A 22,121-nucleotide genomic window follows, 5' to 3' on the forward strand; every position below is an offset into this window, starting at 1 on the left:
CTAAACAGCTCTTTTAACTGTAAGTAGTAGATAAATATGTACAATGCTAATATAAGAATTACTAAAATGTGTTTTTTTTAAGGCAACCACAAAGCTAATGTGGTCCCCAGCAAAAAAAAAAAAAAAAAAAAAAAAAGAGTTTGACACCCCTGAAAGAGTGTGACCCCCCCACCAATCACGAGCAGGAGTGTAACCTGAACTCCCAAATTAACAGATAGGTGGGTCAAGCAGGGTGCTACATCATTTACCGTCTTAGACATAACTGTAAGTAGACACGTACTGCACTGGAGGCGGCATAGGGAGATAAAGAGAGCAGAAGGACACATGTTTGATCCGCTGCTCTATTCTTTCAGAGGTATATTGGTGGGGGTTCCATCAAAATAAATCTCAAAATGCCCCTTGGCCTAATGGTACACAAGCATTGCAATTACAGTTATTGGTCACATGTGAATAAACCTCCTCACCCACAAAAAAATCTGAATGTTAACAATTTAGTATGTTTTATGCTGGCTAGAAAGGCAGTTGTTACCTATCCATTGTCTCTGGAATGGGAAAGAAAAATTGATCTGTTGGTAACAGAATAGTAATGGGAATATGGCTTATCGAAACCAGGATTCAAAGAGATACGATTGGCCTGGCAAAATATGTGCATTGAGATTTAAGATAGGAAAAAAAAACAAACTAAAAAAACACACCTCTAACTCCACAAGTGCCCCAGGGGTGGTGTCGATTTTTATATACAATTATATATGATTGTAACATTTCTATATGTTGGGAGAAATACAATTTTGTGAAATGGTCCATATTGTGGCAAATAAATTAAAGGGGTTGTTCACTTTCAGCAAATAATTGATATTGCTATTGTAAGGAATAGTTATACAATGTTCGAATATATTTTCTGTGTCAATTCCTCATGGTTTTCTAGATCTCTGCTTGCAGTACTGCTATAAAACTATGCTATGCTTACTTCTAGAAGATAGTACATGGTCACGTGATGGACATGCAGGTGCACAAGCCATTATTATCACAGTGAGTAATCAGAACAATGTGATGCTATCAGCTCGTGCACCTGTGTGACATCACATGATCATGATCAGACTTCTATGTACTGGAAGTAAAGAAGCTTTTGATAGCAGGACAGGAAACGGAGATCTAAAAAACCATGAGGACTTAATACAGGAAATATATTGGAAAATTGTATAAAACTTTTCCTAACACAAACAATATCAATTCTTGATTTTTCAAAAACAATACCATTAGGAGCAGTATATATCCTTTTTCCAAATCAGCTGATGGTACCGCACACTGCCCATGTTACAATTAAGCCAACCAGCAAATACCACTGACCAACAAAAAGGCCTTATAAATAACTAGTGGGCAAATAAAATATAAATGGATACATTTCCAATAGATGAGTTAGGCAAATGTTAAATGGGGGATTAAAAATGACTGAAACCTGCCACTTCCCAAACCTTGTGACCAACACTTGTCTAAGGCTACTTTCACACGACCGACTTGCGGCCGTATACGAGTCTCCCATAGGACGTCAATGGGCGCACGGAGCGGTACGTTGCAGCAAATGTATGGCACTGTGCCACTTCATACCCAGGATTTAGGACATGTCCTATCTTTCCCTGTATTAGGGCACACTGCACCAGGTATCTCTATGGAGAGGGGAGGGGTCACCCCTCCTCCTCTCCAGCGCGGCAAACCTATGCACGCCGTTAGTGTGATTGTAGCTTAAGGGAGAGGGCCCCTCAGTCACGATTCATCCAGAAAAGACCGGCTATGGCAGCATCAAACAGAATAAGGGTGAAGTAAGAGATGATTTTCTTCATTCAAGTATACTAATGAAATAAATGATGAAGCATACAAGTGTAGAACAGTACAGTGAATACAAAACAAGTCAATGCCAATAGCCTGAAAATACTGTAATATAAAGCCATACTCAGCTGGCAGTACATGAAAAGGGATGCCTTCCCAATTATTCACAGCTTGAACAATAATGACATTATAGATGAAGTTCTAATGGATATAATACCATAAGAAACAAGGGATCTATCATGAGAATGCTATACAGATACCAAAGAAAATCTGCAAGACCAAAATCTCAAGTTTTTGTATGTTTTTCACACAGGCAAATATCCAATATGCAGATTATTCTTCTAAACAAAAGTCCATTATGAACACAGTACTCTAAAAGGAAAATGCAATTAGAAGCTTTATTAAAAGCAGTACTTCATGTTCAAGTCCCTATACGGAAGATTAACACATAGCTCCATTAAACACAATTACAGCTGGTCTCTCTTGTATATTAACAAGTATTCTCTGCCGAGTTACTTTGAGAACCTGTGGTCAACGTAAAAAAACTAGGAAATAGGCTGGAAAGATTTTCTAGTTTGAAAAAATATAAATGGCCTTTAAAGCATAAAAAAACAATATTCATAGTTATCAGTGAGCATTTTAGAAGTTCTCCTTGCTGGGTAGGGGCAAAACGAATAGGAAGACATATTAGTGTCACTGATCAGGTGTCTCCAGCTTCTGTGCTGACCTATGCATCTTCATGGTGTCAGACTACAAGCATATTAATAATAATTCCTCTATTTATATAGAGCTTACAGATTACCCAGCACTGCACAGAGCTTCCCACATCCATCCCTGTCCCCAATGGGCTCCAATCTAATCAACCTGCCAGTATGTTTTGGAGTGTGGAGGAAACTGGAGGACCCGGAGGAAACCTACGCAAACACGGAGAGAACATACAAACTCTTTGGGACTACATGTAGTCACATCCTACAATTACACACTATCTTCCTGTACTCAAATTGTTGCTACAATGCTTGGTGTATCATATTTATTAATCTGCACAAATCACTAACATTTTTAATTTGTTAAATAAAGATAATTTCATTTTCATTCTCTTGCACTCCAAAACAAACAGTAAGATCAATTCTTTGCTTACCTGCACATGGACGTGTGCAGTTTTTGGACCCTGAAAATGGGGGGGGGGGCGTGGTGACATTTGTCTGGATTTTTATGCCAGTGCGCCAAAAATACTGCTGCCCCAACAAAATTGTGTCTTAGTTTTCTGGCGAACAGTAAGCCAACTAATAGGAGGTGCAAAAAAATAAAGACTGTTTTAAACTTTGACAGATTTACCCCCAAGCATTAGACACTTATACGAATCTTCTGCAGAATAAGACTGCCTCATCTAAGGACACTATTTATAAATCTGCTTGTGTGCTTATAGCCTTACACTTTTGTTATTATATTTGGCGTTATATTCACATTTTAATAAACAGTTAAAGCATATAAATGGTGGCATATAAAAGCACACACAAAAAAAATCAACTCTATCATTTAAAATGGGCCACAAAAAAGGTTGTGTCTGAAATTAAAGTATGTTAGTCACCAGCTAGAGCAAAAATTATAGCAATCGGCTTCAACAAAGGAAATGAATGAATAATACCTCTGTGTTGACAAGATGCTAGTATTCGTTTATCTACACTGTAGTACCATAAAAATGCTGAAAACAATAAAAACACAAAAGCTGAATTATAACATATAAAAAGCAAACCAATTAATCTCACCCAACAGTGCAATACTCCATCATTAATCTAAAAAGCCAAGAGATTGTCAATATAAACCGCACATCAAGGCTATAATTTTCACAAATTATATATGTAATACAAGCCTAAAATACAATAAGTAAAGCTAAACATTGAGACAATAAAGAAGAATATGGTAGAATGAACCGGGCTCTGAAAAAGCTACACTGATGGGGTCTGTCAGAATTTGATGTTCCTCGGGGTGAGGGAAAAAATATTCACTCACAATGATTACTAACCTTTCTTACAGTCAGGTATTGTTGTTAGATTACGGTGTATGTTCTACCCTACAGATACATGGTGTTACTATCTGCTTACTATGCCTGGAGAGGGAACTACTGTAAACGTAGCATATTAAGTCATATACACAACTCTTGTTAAACTAGCATCTGTGTCTTGTTTTCTGTCTATTTGATTTTCTTTCTCAATATGACAAACATAATGGCCTCACTGAAAGCATTGCTCTACTAAATAGAATAATTGAGCAGCCTTTAATGCTTATACTAATAGCCAAATCTAGATCTTAGGGTGCAGAAATTATAAAAATGCTTTCAATTAATAGTTGTTGCTTAAGGTTATCTCTCTCCTGCACAGTAACAAATGTTCCTAATGGCAGGCTCTCCAAAAGCAAAGAGGATTAGATTTATTCACTTAAAAGAATAAGCCATAGGCTGATAGAGGGGAAAAAACACAGATATTGGCCATAGTTCCTCTACTCAAAAGCCTGTTCTTAAACAGGGACACTGTCTCCATCTCTTCCCCCACTAAATTACTACACCACTCAGGTAGTGTATTTGTCAGGGTCGGTGGTGGCGAACCCAATGAGTATTGTAAAAAAAATTAAAAACGGGAAAAAAAACACTAAAAAGGAAAAAGAAAATCCATAAAAATTTCTCAAAAGCCCCTAACACGTAAAAAAAAAAAAAAAAAAATAAAGTGTAAAAAAAAAGAAGAACGTACACAACATGTTAGGTATCACAGCGTCCCAAAATTCCCCCAAAAAAAAATACAACTTAGCCAACTCTGGACTCAAGTATGAAAAAGTTATTGGAGTCAGAATATGGTAAAGGTAATACATTTTTTTGGTACAAAAGTTTTTCATTTTTTTGTAAAAATGTATTAACACCTAATAAAACTTTGGTATCTCTGTGATCGTACCAAACCAAAAAGTATATAAGAGATGCCATTTGGAATGTACAATAAAAGATCTAAAAACAGAGCCTGAAAAGAAATTTGTGCGAATGTGGTTTCTTTTAAAATTTACCACATTTTGAATTGTATTTCCACTTTCCAGCACAAGAGATGGAATATAAAATACAACCACTAGGAAGTACAATTTGTTACGCAGAAAAATACATCTAATGTAGCTCATACAGCTCTGTACAAGGAACATTTTTTAAAAAAGTATTGATTTTTGAAAGTGGGGTGAGATAAGCAGAAAGTAAAATGGAAAAAGCCCATCAGGGGCAGGGAGTTAAAATGCCCCCAGTGCCACATGATAAAAAAAATTTACAAATTCTATGGGATAAGGGTTTTTCATGATCACATGTTTTGGTAACATTGTGTTTCCAACACGTTTACTAAAATGCGAAGTAAATGCAATCTTACTGCAACTTGCAATCGCAGGTGGAGCCTATGGATTGTGTTTCAAAACACAACCAAAATGCCACGTGTGAGTGTGGCCTCAGCGGCTCTACAAACAAATCATGGCACCTGCAAACTGTGATGCCCTAAAAAAACCTTAATGGCTCCTTCCCATCAGCGCCCTGCCATGTGCCCTGACAGCAGGTTACATCCACATTTGGGGTATCCTCTTAACCAGAAAAAAACTGCAGAATATATTCGTAGATGCATTTTTCAGTTTTATTCAGTTATGCATTTATGCAGCTAAATGAATGTATTAATGATAAAGATTAGTAAATTCCAAATCAAACCTTCATTTTGTTTGAAGTTCTGCAAAATACTAAAAAACTTAAAAAGGTGAACAAGCTTCCTATCTGCGGTTTTGAAAAGTTTGAGGGGTGAAGTTAATAGAATGGGGTGATATGTGGGGGGTTTCTATTAACAAAACCCCTATAGAAATACAATGGTCCCTAAAATAATTGATTTTAAAAAATTTGTAGAAAATTTGGGAGAACGCTGTTCGATTTGTGATTTTTCTAGTGTTGTTCTAAAATGACGCCAACACAAAGCTGAGATATGGTAAATGTTAGTTAGTAACTAATTTGGGTAGTAAGACTATCAGTTTGAGAAACTGAACATTTTGAAGATTGAAAATAGCAACTTTTACCAAAATGTTTACTATTTTGAAGTACAAAATGTTACAGAAAAAAAAGGAACTCACTTACTTGGGTAAGTTAAAGCCTTTCAAAGTTATAACTGGATAAAGTGACACATGCTGGTTTTGAAAAATAGGCCTGGTCATCAAGGCACAAATGAGCATGGTCACTAAGGGGTTAAATCTCACTGAGCCAGTGCGTGCCCTAGGAGGCAGAAACATGCGCACCGGACCAGAGGAGCCGTAGTTGGAATGCGAACAGTTAAGTGAGGCTGCAGATGGCATGGTGGGCTGCACGGAGGCACATGGGTGCGCCTGTGACCCGAGACATGGGTTACAGGGCAACCCTTGACAGTATGAAATATTGTTTTTAGAATTCATTTATTTATGGTAAAAAAAAAGACCATTTCCCTGACAAAATCGCCTTCAAAATCATATGCAAATACGCTGTGAAGAGTCATTTTTAGAGACTTTAAGATGACCGTAATTTCAGAAATTTGTAAATTCAGCTGTAAATAGGTTCTATTTTTTCTCATCTCAGGCAAAAAGTCTTCTCAGCTCATTTGGAGATGAGATTTCACTGTTAGGAATGATTTTAACATACAAGAGGGAATGCTAAAGAGGGTATTGCATGGTCTACTTGAATGAGCGGGTAGTTTAATGGTTTAAATCTCCCACAACTTAAAGAAGCCAGAAATTTAGGGAAATAAATGTTTCAATAGAAATTTTTTATGCATTTATACCATGTGCCTTAAAGGGGTTGTCTGAGAGTAGGAAAAATTTAAGGTCAACAAAATAACGATGGTCAAGTTCCTTCAAGGCAATGTTCTGTTCTTGATCTTACATGATTCCAGGATTTTTGTGCACTGGTTATATGTAAGCAGTTAGGTAGGCTGCAGGCAGATTGTTGAGTCAGATTTTGGAAATGTGTTTTAGAAAGAGATTGCACAGTTAGACAAGACAGGGGTAGATTTATCCAAAGTGTCTTAAAGGGGTTGCCCACTTATGTAATGAAAAGTTATACAATTTTCCAATATACTTTCTGTATCAATTCCTCATGGTTTTCTAGATCTCTGATTGTTGTCCTGAGAAATGTCTAAAACCCTTCATAAATGTAATAAAACAGTTTTTTGGTGCAAATTACAACAGAATCCTAATGTATCCCATAGTATTTATGTTGGGGCAGATTCATCAAAAGTGTCTTAAAGAATCAATGTCATCTAAAATTGTGTCCAATGCTGGATGATAAATGTGGTGCAGCATAACACTGAGGTGCAGTACATCCTATTAGACACACGGACTTCACCAATAAGCTACACACTCATTTCACTCATTTTTAGTGCAAATTACAACATAATTCTGTGGGTAACTGACTGATACAGTTGCCCCACTATATACGGTCTTTGGCAATACTTCAACTAGTCAACAGATAGTCCACGGTAGGTTATAAATAGCATCTTAACCCTTAACAATCTGATCTTTTTTATGTTTGCGTTTACGTCTTAGCTCCCTATATAGCTAAATTATCTTATTCAATTTCAAGGATGTATGAGTGCTTGTTAAATGGGGGAAATATTGTACTTCCAGGTGCCAGAATTAAATATTCTGTGCAAATTACTGGAAAGCTGGAAAGAGATATGGTCATGTTGATACAAAATTTACATCGTTTTTATTATGTGTTCATCACTTAAAAAATGTATTGCTGCGGCAAATAACTTTTTAGCACTTCATTGTACAGAAGTGTACAGAGTTGTGTGTTTTGTGAGACTGAGACTTGTAACATGTGTAACTTGATAGGATAGTTTTATTAATTAGGTATTTTTTCTTTATTAAATTTGTCAATAGTTGACTACAAATTTGAAAAAAATAGCAATTTTGTCATTTTTTCCAAGTTTTTAAATAAGTAGTAACTTTAACCAACATATGTTGTAAACAAGTACAGCATTATTCCACCACCCTTTACCAGGTTCAGCTACAGATGCAGAGGGTGCATGTACTTCTGCAAAGTCAAAGTGAAATTCTATATCTCCTGAACTCTTGCACATAGAAACACAATTCTAGTGTCATATAAAACAGGATCACCCCTTTAATATAGTATATGGATTGTGTATGGATGCTTAAGTGAACCAACGCTCGGCGATCTCTTTCAGCTCCATATAGATTAATGTAGCAGAACGGTCATGAGTGGCTGTCTGCTCCATTAGTCCGATGGAGGTACGTGGGACCCCATAAGACCCCTCTTTTTTCACTGAGACCCCCACTTATCAGCAAGTTAGGCCCTATTCACAGGAAATTGTGTTCATAGGAAATATAATACCTAAGATGTTTATGATGGTGATTATTTTTTTATATCCGTTTTATGGAAAGGTGGTTGATTTGATGTTTTATTCATTTATTTTTATTAGATTTTCAAGCTTACTACTCTAATTCATTTTTTTGGAAATGTACAGGATCTGTCTAAAACCCAGCCTCTGGCAGGTTATTGCACACATCCTACAATGAAAGGTTTTGTATGCAACTACCAATCCACCCCCCCCACCCCCCCACCCCCGCCATTTGACTGAATAGGGAGCACTGATCGCATCCAGAAGAGCAGTGCTCATGTGCCGCCGGCATCTAAGTACCAACTCCGATCATGGGTGTTAAAGGCCATGTGTGGAGAGACCTCAGCCCTTCAAACCTCTTCATACATCCTTAAGGGCACCAAGACATCCATCAAATGGCTCCCAGTGTGAGAATTGATCTGCATAACATCAGAGCCACTTATGACCTTAGCAGGATTAAAATGACATATATAATACCACGATAATTGTGAATCTACTTAATTTTCCACATACACCATATAAACGATAAAAGATCTTTTCTTAATGCAAGATTTTTATATAAGTTTCCAAAGATCATGCAATGCTACATCTAATATTTATGACCCAAAGGTGAAGAGAAAAAAATTCTAACTGCAAAAAAATCAGTTCATTTCATGTCATTATTAGGCAATATTTTCCCCTGAAATTAACACTAATTGACCTGCTGGTGCTCAGGTTATGTGCGGCACTTAAGGAACCAGATGCATTGTCATAATTGCTTCAGTGAGGAAAAACACTGGGAATTGCATCTGTCTTCTATGAATGATGAGGCACTAAATTTACTTCTCTAGATCCCCTAAAGCATTCACCCATCCCCTAATTAAACACTTTCTATACGTATGGGATAACGAAAGGATTAATGCAACCCGAAAGTCCTCCTCTGTTACCAAAAATAAAGTAACGGAGAATTGGTTTAAAGGAGTTGTCCGGCGACTGAGAAATATGGTTCCTTTCCTCCAGAAACAGTGGCACACATGACCATGGTTTGCGTCTGTATTGCAGCTGTGTAAAAATGACCGCAGTTAAGTAAAAAAAAACTGACACCCGTGGTCAGATGTGGAACAGTGTTTGGCAGAAAGGAGCCACGTATTTTTAAGGCCGGACAAAACATTTTAACCCTTTCCCTGCCAAGAGATGGTGTGGAATAATACTTTATGAAGGAATGTGTGTGTTTTAAAGTTACATGCAACTATTTGGACAAGTTCTGGGTTGCGTTGTTAATATTTAGCCACTTTAGGCAAAGAGAATCGAATGTTCATCCTCTCTCTCTATTACTTAAAAAAATGATCACTCAATATATGCCAATCAGAAAGCAAGTGTGCTCTCTGATCTTCATGGATAAAATGGCTTGCACAGGTATTTGAGGAATGTTTGCACTGCAATTGTGGCGCACACAACCCTTCTGTGGAACAGCTGCACCACACTAGGGGGCGTGCCGTCGGACAGTCCGACAGATTCACACCAAGCGCAGTATTTAACTTTCAAAATGTGTCGCACACCCTATGTTAAAGATGCACCACAAAAAAAGATGGTGAACTTTGTCGGACCTGAGAGGGAAAGTGCCATATTCATGATAGCAGGCGCACGATTTTACTGAATGGCCACACACTGCATTATAGACGGACAATGCTTCAGTGAACTTGAGTGACCCGGTAAGTAAATGTGCCCCAGTGAGTCAAATGCAGAGCTCTAAACATAACCAGGAACTCCCATGGAAGTAGCCAGCGGAAGAGTCTTGAAAAACAAGTTGTACTTGGAAAAGTTACTTAAACTAAATAAAAAGCCCATAAAAAGATAACGCTATGAAGAAATGGTAAAATACATTATTTAATGGGCTCTTCTTTTTGCTGTTCTGAAAGCTAAGCATTTTGAATGATTGCTGAAGTTCTGTGTTTTAATAAATTACCTAAATGGATCTTCATGATAAATGTCAGTAAGAGGCTGTGCGCGAGCTTAGCATTGCCTATAAAAATCGATTCAGAAATAAATATTTAATGGCTCTCTAATTTGTCTGGCACTAAGACATTACATTAACAAAAGTGTTCAAATCAAAGTGGAAATTAAAAGAGAAGTACTAGGATTTGGGTAACGCAAGCTAAATGCTACAAAACAACTTTTTCTTTTTCTGGCAAAGACATTTTAATAGACGCGACAATGTAATCTGCAAAGTGCAAATAGGAAGAAATGTTTTATTAATATCAAATTAATTGGGTGTATTATAGGATCTATTGCATTTGTCATAAAAGACCAGTGTTTATACATAATGGTAAGCATTTTCATGGTTTTGAACAGAATTGTATTTCACATGCCCTGCAAAGTAGTCAATTCCCAAAACAAGATTATAATTAGATCTGGGGGAAGGCAGTGAATGCATTACATTAAAATGCAACATATTTATGCTCATCACAAAGAAAAATTGCTCAAAATTGAGCTTAGAATATTGAAAACCACTTTTAATGATTGGCAGGTAGACTGCATAATTTTCCAATGTATATTTAGAGAAATTAAGCACCTTCTCATAAACGTGGGCCAAAAATACCCCACGTGTCTTTGAAAATAAAATCTGAATAACACCATTCAATTTTAAGCTTTTCTTTTTACCTTTAGTTTTCAAGTCCAGTATAAAACAATGCACCAATGGTAACAAAAGTAAGAAAAAATAGCAAGGCAGGAGGACACACCCATTCATCCTGTCCAGGGTCCCGATACAGCGGCATGAGACGGGTGTCCAAGCAGAGCTCCCATGCCCCCGTAAACAAACAAGTTTTTTTTATTTTTTAGGCAGACCAGGCTACCTTGCTATTTTTCTTACTCAACTGACATGTAACTTGCTTTAACTGACATGCAACTAACAATTACCTCATGTCATTAAGTTGTAAAATCGTTTTAGAAAATAAAATGCAGTTTATTTTTATACAATGCAGTTTCATAATGCATCAGATTCTCTTATATAGAAGCTTAGAATGCTAAGATACCAGGGTCTTATCATTTTCACTGCTGATTGTCTATGCGGAGCTCTTTTCTGCTCTTGGGAATCCTCAGCATATTGTACCGGTATACAGAGACAAAATGCATGGATTGAATAATAGAAATGTATATACTAAGATATGTCTATACAGCAATACATTGTCTTTTTTCATTACAAACATATATTAAAAATAAAATTCAATGGAGATGTATAGGACAAAGTAAATCCTAAATGTGATATTGTACTGACTAGCGCAATCCATACAATACAATAAAAACTGAAATAACTTAGTGATTGGCAAATGGCAGTAGAAAAAGTCATAAAAATTAAATACTAGCTTCTAAAAACTCAAACTTGAATATCAACATTCACTGCGTTCTACTTTTGTGTACAAAGGTTGTATTATATCATAAATGTAGGAAGGCTAAAACAAGAATCAGGTGAGGTGTTTGGTGTTTTATGGATTTGTGATATTTATTTAAGAACAATTTTTTGGCTCATTATAAAAAAGACATGTTATCAGCTACCGTATTTTTTGGACTATAAGGTGCAGTTTTTAGCAAATCCTGCTAAAAAGTCCCTGCATCTTATAGACCGGAGGTCTGCCAGACCCTCCTGACTACTGTAAGGGAGATCGGTGATGCCGTGACACAGAGCTGCACCCGATCTCCTGGAGAGGAGCCTCCGCACTGCTCTCTTCCTACAGGTACAGGACCTGCGGTGATGTCAGCATCATGTGACTGATCACATGCTTCTTACATCACCACAGGTCTGATACTGCCATGCTGCGCTGGGACAGGGTATGAAGAAGGGGAATAAGAGAAGTGTGTGTGTGTGTGGTTCTGTGTGTGTAGCTGAGCTGTGTGTGTGGTTCTGTGTGTGTAGCTGAGCTGTGTGTGTGGTTCTGTGTGTGTAGCTGAGCTGTGTGTGTGGTTCTGTGTGTGTAGCTGAGCTGTGTGTGTGGTTCTGTGTGTGTAGCTGAGCTGTGTGTGTGGTTCTGTGTGTGTAGCTGAGCTGTGTGTGTGGTTCTGTGTGTGTAGCTGTGCTGTGTGTGTGGTTTTGTTTGTGTAGCTGAGCTGTGTGTGTGGTTCTGTGTGTATAGCTGAGCTGTGTGTGTGGTTCTGTGTGTGTAGCTGAGCTGTGTGTGTGGTTCTGTGTGTGTAGCTGAGCTGTGTGTGTGGTTCTGTGTGTGTAGCTGAGCTGTGTGTGTGGTTCTGTGTTTGTAGCTGAGCTGTGTGTGTGGTTCTGTGTTTGTAGCTGAGCTGTGTGTGTGGTTCTGTGTTTGTAGCTGAGCTGTGTGTGTGGTTCTGTGTTTGCAGCTGAGCTGTGTGTGTGGTTCTGTGTGTGTAGCTGAGCTGAGTGTGTGGTTCTGTGTGTGTAGCTGAGCTGTGTGTGTGGTTCTGTGTGTGTAGCTGAGCCGTGTGTGTGGTTCTGTGTGTGTAGCTGAGCCGTGTGTGTGGTTCTGTGTGTGTAGCTGAGCCGTGTGTGTGGTTCTGTGTGTGTGGTTCTGTGTGTGTAGCTGAGCTGTGTGTGTGGTTCTGTGTTTGTAACTGAGCTGTGTGTGGTGTTCTGCGTTTGTAACTGAGCTGTGTGTGGGGTTCTGTGTGTGTAGCTGAGCTGTTTGTGTGGTACTGTGCGTGTCTAGCTGAGCTGTGTGTGCAAATGTAGGTCTGTGTGCTGTGCTTTAGTGCGACTAACAGGGATAATTTAATTGTTGTAAAATATATTTTTCCTTTTTTGGAAGACTAAATCTGGGGTGAGTCCTATAGTAAGAAGCATCTTACAGTCCGAAAAATATGGTATATACCATTCTTATCTGCCTAATTCCACCTAATTCCATTTAATTTCCAATGCTTCACACAATCATGGTCGAGTGGTGAAGGTATCACATGTTGAAATATTGAGTTTTCTTTTTTTATTTGTTCTTGATCTGTTTTACTGTGAAACATTTGCAGGAGCTTGCCATTCCATATCCTAGCAGGAAAAATGTATATCCTAATTATTTTACATTGCTCAGGAGACAAAATACCCAATCGTACATAACAATTTTACAAGATCCAGTCTATTAAAAAGCGTAAATAAATCTGGTTACAAAAGCGAAATAAGCATCAGCAAGTCAATAAACCGAATCTCCCAGTTTAGTTTATTCACTTCAAAATGTGAGGTGACATTTTTATTCTCATAGATTCAATAAACTATGTTAATCAAAAAATTCTTAGCCCAATATAAAGTTAATAAAGCGGACAGTATTTACAAAACTGATGAAAGACGTTATTATGTGACTGCAAAAATTCAACAAAAATCCACTTAATGAACTAACCGCTAGAAGAAATGATGAATGCTTAAACACTTGTAACAGGACAAATTATTTACATTACATTGAAAGTAGCCATTCTCTTTAATCAACATTTTATAGGCAATTATACACTATGATCAAATTACCACCATGTCCTAGAATGCTTCTCTTACTACAGGCAAAAGCATCTTACTCAGCCAAACCAGTTCCCTACATTGTACTGAAGAGACCCAACAACATCGAAACAGTACTGTCTACAGTTGGGAATCCGTTCCTTCTGGAGTTTATATACTGGGTTTTGTTTTAACCTTGCATATTATCATGAGGCTTCCTCAAAGTCATGCTTTATGTCGAGGGAGATGCCTTGCAAGGTAGCTAAAAGAGGTGTGGTTTTCCTTATATCGTCCTGCAAAAACTTATTTACATGTTTTCTCTTACTACAGTGTAAGACAACCCCATTTATGGGCTGGATAACCTAGAGACTACACAAACTAATGAAAAAAAAAGTAACAACGTTCTTCACTAGAAATAATTTAATAATTTAAGCTTTGTTAAGGCACCACCATCTAAAGATGTTTGAAGAAAATATTCAGCAAGTTTAAAACAACATAACTAAACATTTTAAGCACGTATTTTCAGAAATAAATAGAGAAGGTGATAATAGTAAACTTGTAATATGCTGCATTAGGAAAAACAACTTCTCTATGCCTTTTTTCAGCCTTATTTCTCCTGTAGTGAGCAGCTATTTGAATGCCTTTTGAGATCCTCTGCCTTCATAAAGAAAAGAACAAATTCTGTAACTCGTTGCATACCTAAAGCATTTAGCTCTTTATAATTCAGCTCTATGAGGAGATTAGACTATCCAGACACTGTCTTTATAGATTCAGATCTATAGACACTATCAGGTTTCTTGATCTCTCAGCTATCAGTGGAGAACAGTACACATAATACAGACTCATTTTATTAAGATGGAACCCTATTAAATAAATAGGGTACATTAAAATGTTGTAAAATTTTATGTGCCTTGATGCATGTCTCCGTCCACTGTGATAGCTATGAAGCAATGGTATAGGATCCGTCCCATGATACATTAGATCTATAAATAATTCACACAAATGATAACAGTTTGACCTTGGGCAGCGTAGGTCTGATGTAGAAACAAATCAATGGGGGCCAAGAACCTTTATTTTGGCTTTTTTTTTGCACATTTCTTTAATTTTTGTGCCTTTTTGGGAGTATCTGCATATTTTTGTGTGCCTCCACCAGGGTCTTAAGATGTTTGCAGGTGCGCGTGCTTCCGTTGCAGCTTTCCTTATATATCTTTGCAAGACAGATGTTCTCTTTGATGTGCACTTTCTTCAACCCCTTATTTTTTTAGCAAATTAGAGACTTTTTAGGTGCAAAATGAAGTACAGTGTATAAAAATGGGACTTTATCGTTGAAAAAAATTTAAAACTAACACTATAAAAAAAAACTAAACGCATGTTCTTGTGTTTCTACGACTGAGATACACAGAATGCACAAGTGTGCCGACAGCAAAGAACTATGAAAAGAGGCGACAGAAATATAGCCATACATGTGCCCCAATGGCTGATAATATTTACAATGATTAAGGAGTGATCAATGCTCAGGTGTGAAAAAACACTAAATTCTCTTGTGGTTATAAAAGAAAGCAGAGGTGTGGCCAAAAATAAGGGGTGGAAAATATAAGATATTCTTTTATGTATCTAAGGCTCCTGCATGATCTTTCCAGTACTGAGACTCAGGAATGGCAATAAATCATCTGCCCTGGTATAATAATTGATTTACTAGGATATTACCAGAGAAGTATTACAAAACTATATTTTCAGAGCTAATTGAGGACCTGTGTATATAATCAGAACGTTTAAAGTCTTTATTTTCTTATATAGTTACCAGATGAAACCCAGAAAAGCCACTTTGTGTCTTGTCTGCCATTTTTAATTATTGCTACTGGAGGCCCAGCAATTTTTCATCCGGTTTAATGTGTGTACCTATCTTAGGAAATATTTTTTTATGCCACTATTCATAAAATCCTTTAGGTTGAAGCTAAATCCCCGGCTCTAAATTAATAACTAATCACAGGAGATATTTATCATCTCAAGCTCCGAACATGAAAATTGTCAGAATTAATCACCTTGCTCATATTTTTACTATTTACAGGCATTCATTCATCACACATTAAAAGAGGTCTGACAACACTAGGCTACAATCAAAGTACTTTCTTATAGGGTGGCTTTTATTAAAAGCGGTAATAAAATAGAGGAAATGTATCTCTATCTGTTAGTATATGAATCAAGCGTATGACATTGTCTCATTGTCGATGCTCAAAACATATCTTAGAACAAGAAAACTAGAATTGCTAATAAATCACTTGACATACAAAAATCTACCACCTTGAAACCAGAAGCCTTTCTTCTTAAGAGACTGAAATTAAGAAGGATTAGTCTTGCGCTTGAAAGAATATTGCACACATATTAAGTGAAGCTACTTCAGGGGGAAAATGCCAAAATATTAAGTTCTGCTAAAACTTTCTGTCCATCATATTTGCAGTTGCCAAATGTTTTGTAAGACACTTAAGGGCAAAATGATGACTAAAACAATTCATCGAGATTCATGTTACTTTACACACCAAAATTCATATTTATGAGCCCATTATTTCAACCAAATGTCAACAAGAACTCAAAATGGCATTAAAAGGGAATTTATTCAGTGAATCTTACTCAAATGGTTGCAGCATTCACAAACAGCCCTGCCTAGAGTACGAGAGCGGGAAAGACTGCAGCTGCAACCATTGTAAAACACTACACACGGAAGCGGATTCCGAGGACGGAAGGCAATGAATACATTATATAGGACAACTCTCATACTTGCCAGAAGGTTTTCTGTTCCCTATACATTTGTATAACAAATACGGTACCTACAACAGTCTATATAAAAGGTTTAGGTGTTGGAAAAAAACAGGACATAAAAGTGAAGAATTGTCCATTGATTTTAGAGAGAAGTTTTTAAAAGTGAAGCAGGTGATAGGGTGGACAAAAAACAAAACAAATCCGTACATTAGCAGTGGGTGTAAAATATAGAAGTCAACTATCCTCTTTGAAGAGGGCTCTACCAGAACAGATAGCACACCTATTTAAGAGGTTACACAAATGCTGAACATGAATACCCTTATGTGTGTGGGTAATATATACATTATACACATACACACACATATGCACAAATACATATACATTTAAAAACACACATATATTATGGCAGGGTACATGCCACTGAAGCAGATGTATGGCATAAAATTTGTAAAAGGAAAAACTGAGTAGAAGACAGACCTGGGAAAGTTGGTTCTGTGTTATTAGGTTTAACTAGTTGCTGGAAGTGCTGTATAAGCGGGGGGTACAGACATCCCCCTGTGGCTGCACCCTGGGCAAGAGTCAGGTCAATGCCTGTGATGCAGTGGCAGTTGAGTTGCGGACTACAAAATTTAGTTTCTTCCGGTGGCAGGCAAAATCAACTTAAAGGTTGCAACAATACCAAATACATATTTTTTTCTATTTATAACATAGGATAGTTTTTTTAATTCGGGTGGCTTGTGTAATTTCATTTTTTTTTTATAGCAGTTAAATTTACAAAAAAAAAAAAGTGACAAATTGCAAACAGTATAATTATACAAGGCTTAAGCTTCCTATAACTGAGTAAAGTAACTATGGAAAGAAGAATTTGGCCACTGGAAACAACTTCTGCAGAATGAATTTAACTTTAGGTCGGCTTTCTTTCCTTTTATTTTTGATCGGTTTCAAGTTACACTTTTTGTAAATGGGTCACAATAGTGCTACCAATGCATTTATTTATGACTACTAACTTCTTATTTCCTAAATAGTAATCCCCAGAGCAGTAAAGGCCTTAGGCACTGCCAAGGGGCTCCATTGCATAGAGGTACTATTGCTCATGTGAGGAATTATCCTGAGGGAGTGATAACTATTATGGGCTAATTTTTAATATTTATTTTACCATCCACTGTTGCTGTCACTTAGGGGCATGGAATTTTGAAACACATCTACAAATATCTAAAGATAGACTCGGATAAATAAATTGAGAGAACAATGAGGTTAAAAATGTGGCAGGAAATGAGATATTAAAGTAAGATGAGATCAGCGATATAGGGTGCAGAAACTAACCCTACTGGGGAATCAGGAGACATCACAATCAAGAGACTTTCTAACTCCACATAATTGAAGGTTGCTTCCTGAAAACCAGTTCAACTTATTAAAAATTTACTAAAAAACTAAGTGACCTATAATTTATAACTTATAAAGATAGAGGGATTCACTCAATTACTATAACTTGAAACACCATGTTTCAGGATTGACATCTGCTCATGATGTGTAGTGTCATGCAGGAATACATTAATAATGAGCCCTCAGAAAACTAAACACATTGCAGCTAAAGTGCAACAGGGAGGAGTTACGAACAAATTTGTGTTTAGATCTAAATACTAGCATTGGGAATGAGCAACGTGTTAATATTGTTAACCGGCAAAACACATGTTGCTTATTCGCAAAAGTAAACTTGGGGGGCAAAACGAATTTACATTTAGGAGTAATGCCTCCCCACTATGCTTGGATTGCATTTCTAGAAATAATGCAAACACAACAACAAAGCATGGCCTTACAAATAGTAGTTATGTCCAGGAGAAGGTTCATCTAGCACTTTTCCCTTACTGATGATAAGGAATAGTAACAGGGCATAATATGTGTGGTACTTAAAAAAGGTTCTCCAAGCAAGACCCCTTGCAAAGGACTTTGTGCTCACCCGGGCCGGAACGCAGGCAAAGCAAATGGCCAGGCAGAAAATGAGGTGGGTGTGAGCGCTCCATGGCCCCCCCCCCCAACTCCATAGGAAGTTGAGTGTTAGTCGCAAACCAGTTTAAATCTAGAACCTTTTACATCTTGCGAGTCTATGCTCACCACACTGCGGTTGGGTATCGTAGATCACTATAGGGGCTGTGATCTGGCTGCAATGATAAAACCTTAGAAAGAGCAAAACAGTTTTCTGTTGAAATTTACTGTCCTGGTAGAAAACTTCAGCATGAAACTCAAAGAGAACTGTGACTTGTGAGGACATGATATACAGCACTTCTTCATAATATATAGAACTTCCATAGGAAAAATATCTTGAAGCTTCTTCAGAGAACATTTGTTTGCTCCTCATTCTAGTGCTCTAGTCTAGTGTCATAAGGGTAACACTGGGGGGACCTAGCCAAAGTAAAGTGATTAAAGCGAACATTGTCTAATATTAACCAGAAACCTCTTGATCATAGGGGGGGGGGCAGTTTCAATAGAATATAACAGTTAAAAAAAATTAGACACTGAAAATAGAGGGAGGGGGTCTTCTCAAAAGGGGTTTTCGGGAGAGGTTTCAATGTATTTAGTAACTGTATAAATTATGAAATCCCTTTGAATATGTTGTAAAGCAAAGAAAGCCTACGCAGAATGCATACGACTATGACTAGATACAGATGACACACCAAGAAAAAAAATGGAAGGATAGATACCTATGCTCAGGATCTGCAGTAGATTTTCTGCAGAGAATCACATGTCCAAAATCCACTGCTGATTTCAGTTGTTTGAAATCTATAGGACCCAAAGTTACTGTGCACATAATGCGGGAATTATCCACATGGAAATTGACGGCTTCTATAGATCCTAAACAAGGGACAGAGATGTCTGCTTCTGGCTCTGTCTAGTGTGTGGAGTTGTTATTAACTGACAAACGGTTAGTGCCCAACAATCTTGCTTTAATCACCGATCCTAAGGATAGGTCATTGACCTGTTTCCATTTTTAACTCCCCTCCTTCAACAGCTGTAATAGGGCTTATCTACAGGAGAAATTGTTCTGTCTAGTAGAACCATTTAATATTCTGTGCCATGTACTGGGAAGCTGGAATGAAATTCCAATTGTGGTAGAGTTGTGGTAGCGAAAGCAATTGCGGTATTTTCTTATTTATCTTTGTTGTGTATTTCGATTGAAACATCCCCTTTATTCTTTAGATCAGAACAAACAGAGAGACAACAAATTTATATAGTTTGGAAAAGTTTTAGTCAATTAAAAAATTCAAAACCGTTCCATTAATAGTGTATTTTTTAGCGGGATGATATGTTGTTTGATAAATTTTTATTCAGATTTTTTGGCAGGCAAAATGGGGAAAACTTTTTCCATAGTTTTTCACGGTTTGTGTTTTTTTTTTACTTTTATTTGAGGCCCTCTTGGGTGCTGAATTTACAGACTTCCTAGAACAGTCTGCCTCCTGTGGAAGCAATGATCAGAAGCAGAGCAGGCTGGCTTTTTAAGTTTTTGTCTAGGTATGTCTGGACATATTGCCTTATTGGCAGCCATGCAGCCAATCTGACAAATTGAAGACCCTAACCATGGCTGTGATTAGCAATGGATGTCTGGTTCAATATGTCCGGGTCTAGCGGGATGCACTTGAACCCCAGACTCGAACCTAAAATTTGGATCAGTTAGCAGCAGGTGTCTGCTGTAAAGTACAGGTGAAACCGGCCCTGTATGGACAGGGTTCAGGGACTGAGCCCTCTCCATATAGGGTATTTTAGTGGGATAAGATGACGTTTTCAGTGTTTCCATTTTGACCACTGTAGAACCATCAAATTGTGAGTTGGCAGCAAATGTCTACTGTCAAATAGAGTCCTGTATAGAGAATATGCAGTCCCTGTGCCCAGTCCAAACATCCCTTCACAACCAGTCACCCTAATTTTATTTTGATCAGTCGTGAAGACCACCTGTTACCAAGTGAATAATAGTGTATGACACACCAAAGTTGATTGTCATCTTGCCCTCCTGAAGTTTACAAATGAACTAGCTCTTACTAGCTTTTCAGCTTTTATTTTCATAAAGAACATACACACACCCTTAGAAAATATAAAGCTAATGCCTCCTTTCCTAGTATAATAGTAATAATCTTTATACAGCACCATCAAATTCCGTAGCGCTTAGTATTAGCTCATTCATATTTTTGGGGCCACCCAAGAAAACAATTTTTAAGGGGCACAGCGCCAATGAAATGATGTCATTTGGTATTTTGTATGTGATAACAGGTGACTTCTAATTTATCTATAATTACGCAATGCACCGACAATTTTGGTAAATACTCTCATATAGCTTCCTTAGAACCTATTCAAACCTATTTACTATAATAGCAAGTAACAAATTACAAAAATCTTAGAAATAATTCCCCCAGAAAGTAAAACTTGATAATAATTGATCTTGTGTCATTTCTTCAGCTGTGATGTTAGGTTGAAAACCTACCCTAAATGTGTGATAACTCTGCAGAACTTTGGGGGCCGTTTACAGTCTTAACTTTCCAGTTTTACTTTTTCCTTCCCCTCCAGCTTAGTAGCTGTGCATTTCTCCAGCAGCTTAAACCTTCTAATCGCTGTAAATGTCTCGTCTAAATTAATCGTTGCTACTGAAAAGCTATAGCTCAATTGAGCACCTAAATTGTGTCTGATTGCGGCAGTCATTAATTTTGACATTCAAGTGCAGTAGGTCTTCTAGAGATTATTACAAAGGTATAAAAGGTACAGCAATGACAGCGCTGGCTACAGAAGATATTCGAGATTTGGTGCTGACATTTGTTATTGTTTGGGTGGAAACAACCAGTCAGTAAAGACAGAGAAAATAATAAGGTGTCAGTTATAGTGACATTACTGCACAAAAAAAGGGTCTAAACCTTGGGAACTGTAGATGTTGATGTATTACACATTCTCTAAATTACACTGTAATGATAACTGTTATACTGTCAATTTAATTGGTGCCTGGCACGATACCCAGCGGTGTACATACACGCAAAAATATGCAATTATACTTAAAGGGCATCTGCCATCAGCTTGCAGGGAGATGATGATGAAGCTGCACTAGGTGGCAGTGATACATGGAGGGATTTCTGGGTCTAAATTGACAATATTTAATCGAAAAAGTATTTCGCCGAACAAGTTTCAATTAAAATTTTTGATGAATTGTGATGCATTAAAATTTTAGAGTGCGGTCTTCTATTTTGCTACAAGTAATTCTGTTTTCTCAAGTTTTGGTTTAGTTTACGTTTAGACACGTTTATTTTGGCACTTTCATTTTGCCAAGTTCATGTATGTATCCTGCATTTCTCTACTGCATCAGTGAATTGTGATTAACCCCTTAAGACCCAGGCTCTTTTTCGTTTCGCGGTTTAATTTTTCACTCCCCATTTTCAAAAATCTACAACACTGTACATATTGTGTTATATCGTATGAACGTGTTGAGTGTTGTGTTCAGCTATATACACGCTATGTAGGTGAGTTGACGTTCCACGAAGTGTCATTAGTGAGCAGTAGGTAGTCAAGTAGTTGTATTTGAAGGATATAAGATACCATTGAGATAGTCTAGACATCATATATGTAGTATGTAAGCTTCACAGATAATGTTAATGAAGAACTGTGTTATTTTGGTATAACCATTGATATCATTGCTTGTTTTGTTATTTTGCTTGGCATAAAAGTGTCATGTGATTGTGCTAATAAATTTAACTGTGCACATCAGC

General features: G+C 37.3%; 1 protein-coding gene across 3 annotated transcripts in view; it reads right to left on the reverse strand.

Moving 5' to 3' along the window:
- FBXL17 (F-box and leucine rich repeat protein 17) overlaps positions 1-22,121 on the reverse strand; it is a 469,629-nt gene that overhangs the window by 305,886 nt on the left and 141,622 nt on the right. The window contains exon 7 of one of the 3 annotated variants that reach the window (XM_072140416.1): positions 3,470-3,526. The exons of the other annotated variants lie outside the window; for them this stretch is intronic. Within the exon in view, the coding sequence (XP_071996517.1) occupies positions 3,499-3,526 (28 nt within the window). The 3' untranslated portion in view covers positions 3,470-3,498. Of the gene's footprint in view, positions 1-3,469; positions 3,527-22,121 lie in introns of those variants that run through there. 3 annotated transcript variants of the gene reach the window in all.

This window comes from Engystomops pustulosus, chromosome 1, assembly GCF_040894005.1.
Source record: "Engystomops pustulosus chromosome 1, aEngPut4.maternal, whole genome shotgun sequence".
Lineage (NCBI taxonomy): Eukaryota > Metazoa > Chordata > Amphibia > Anura > Leptodactylidae > Engystomops > Engystomops pustulosus.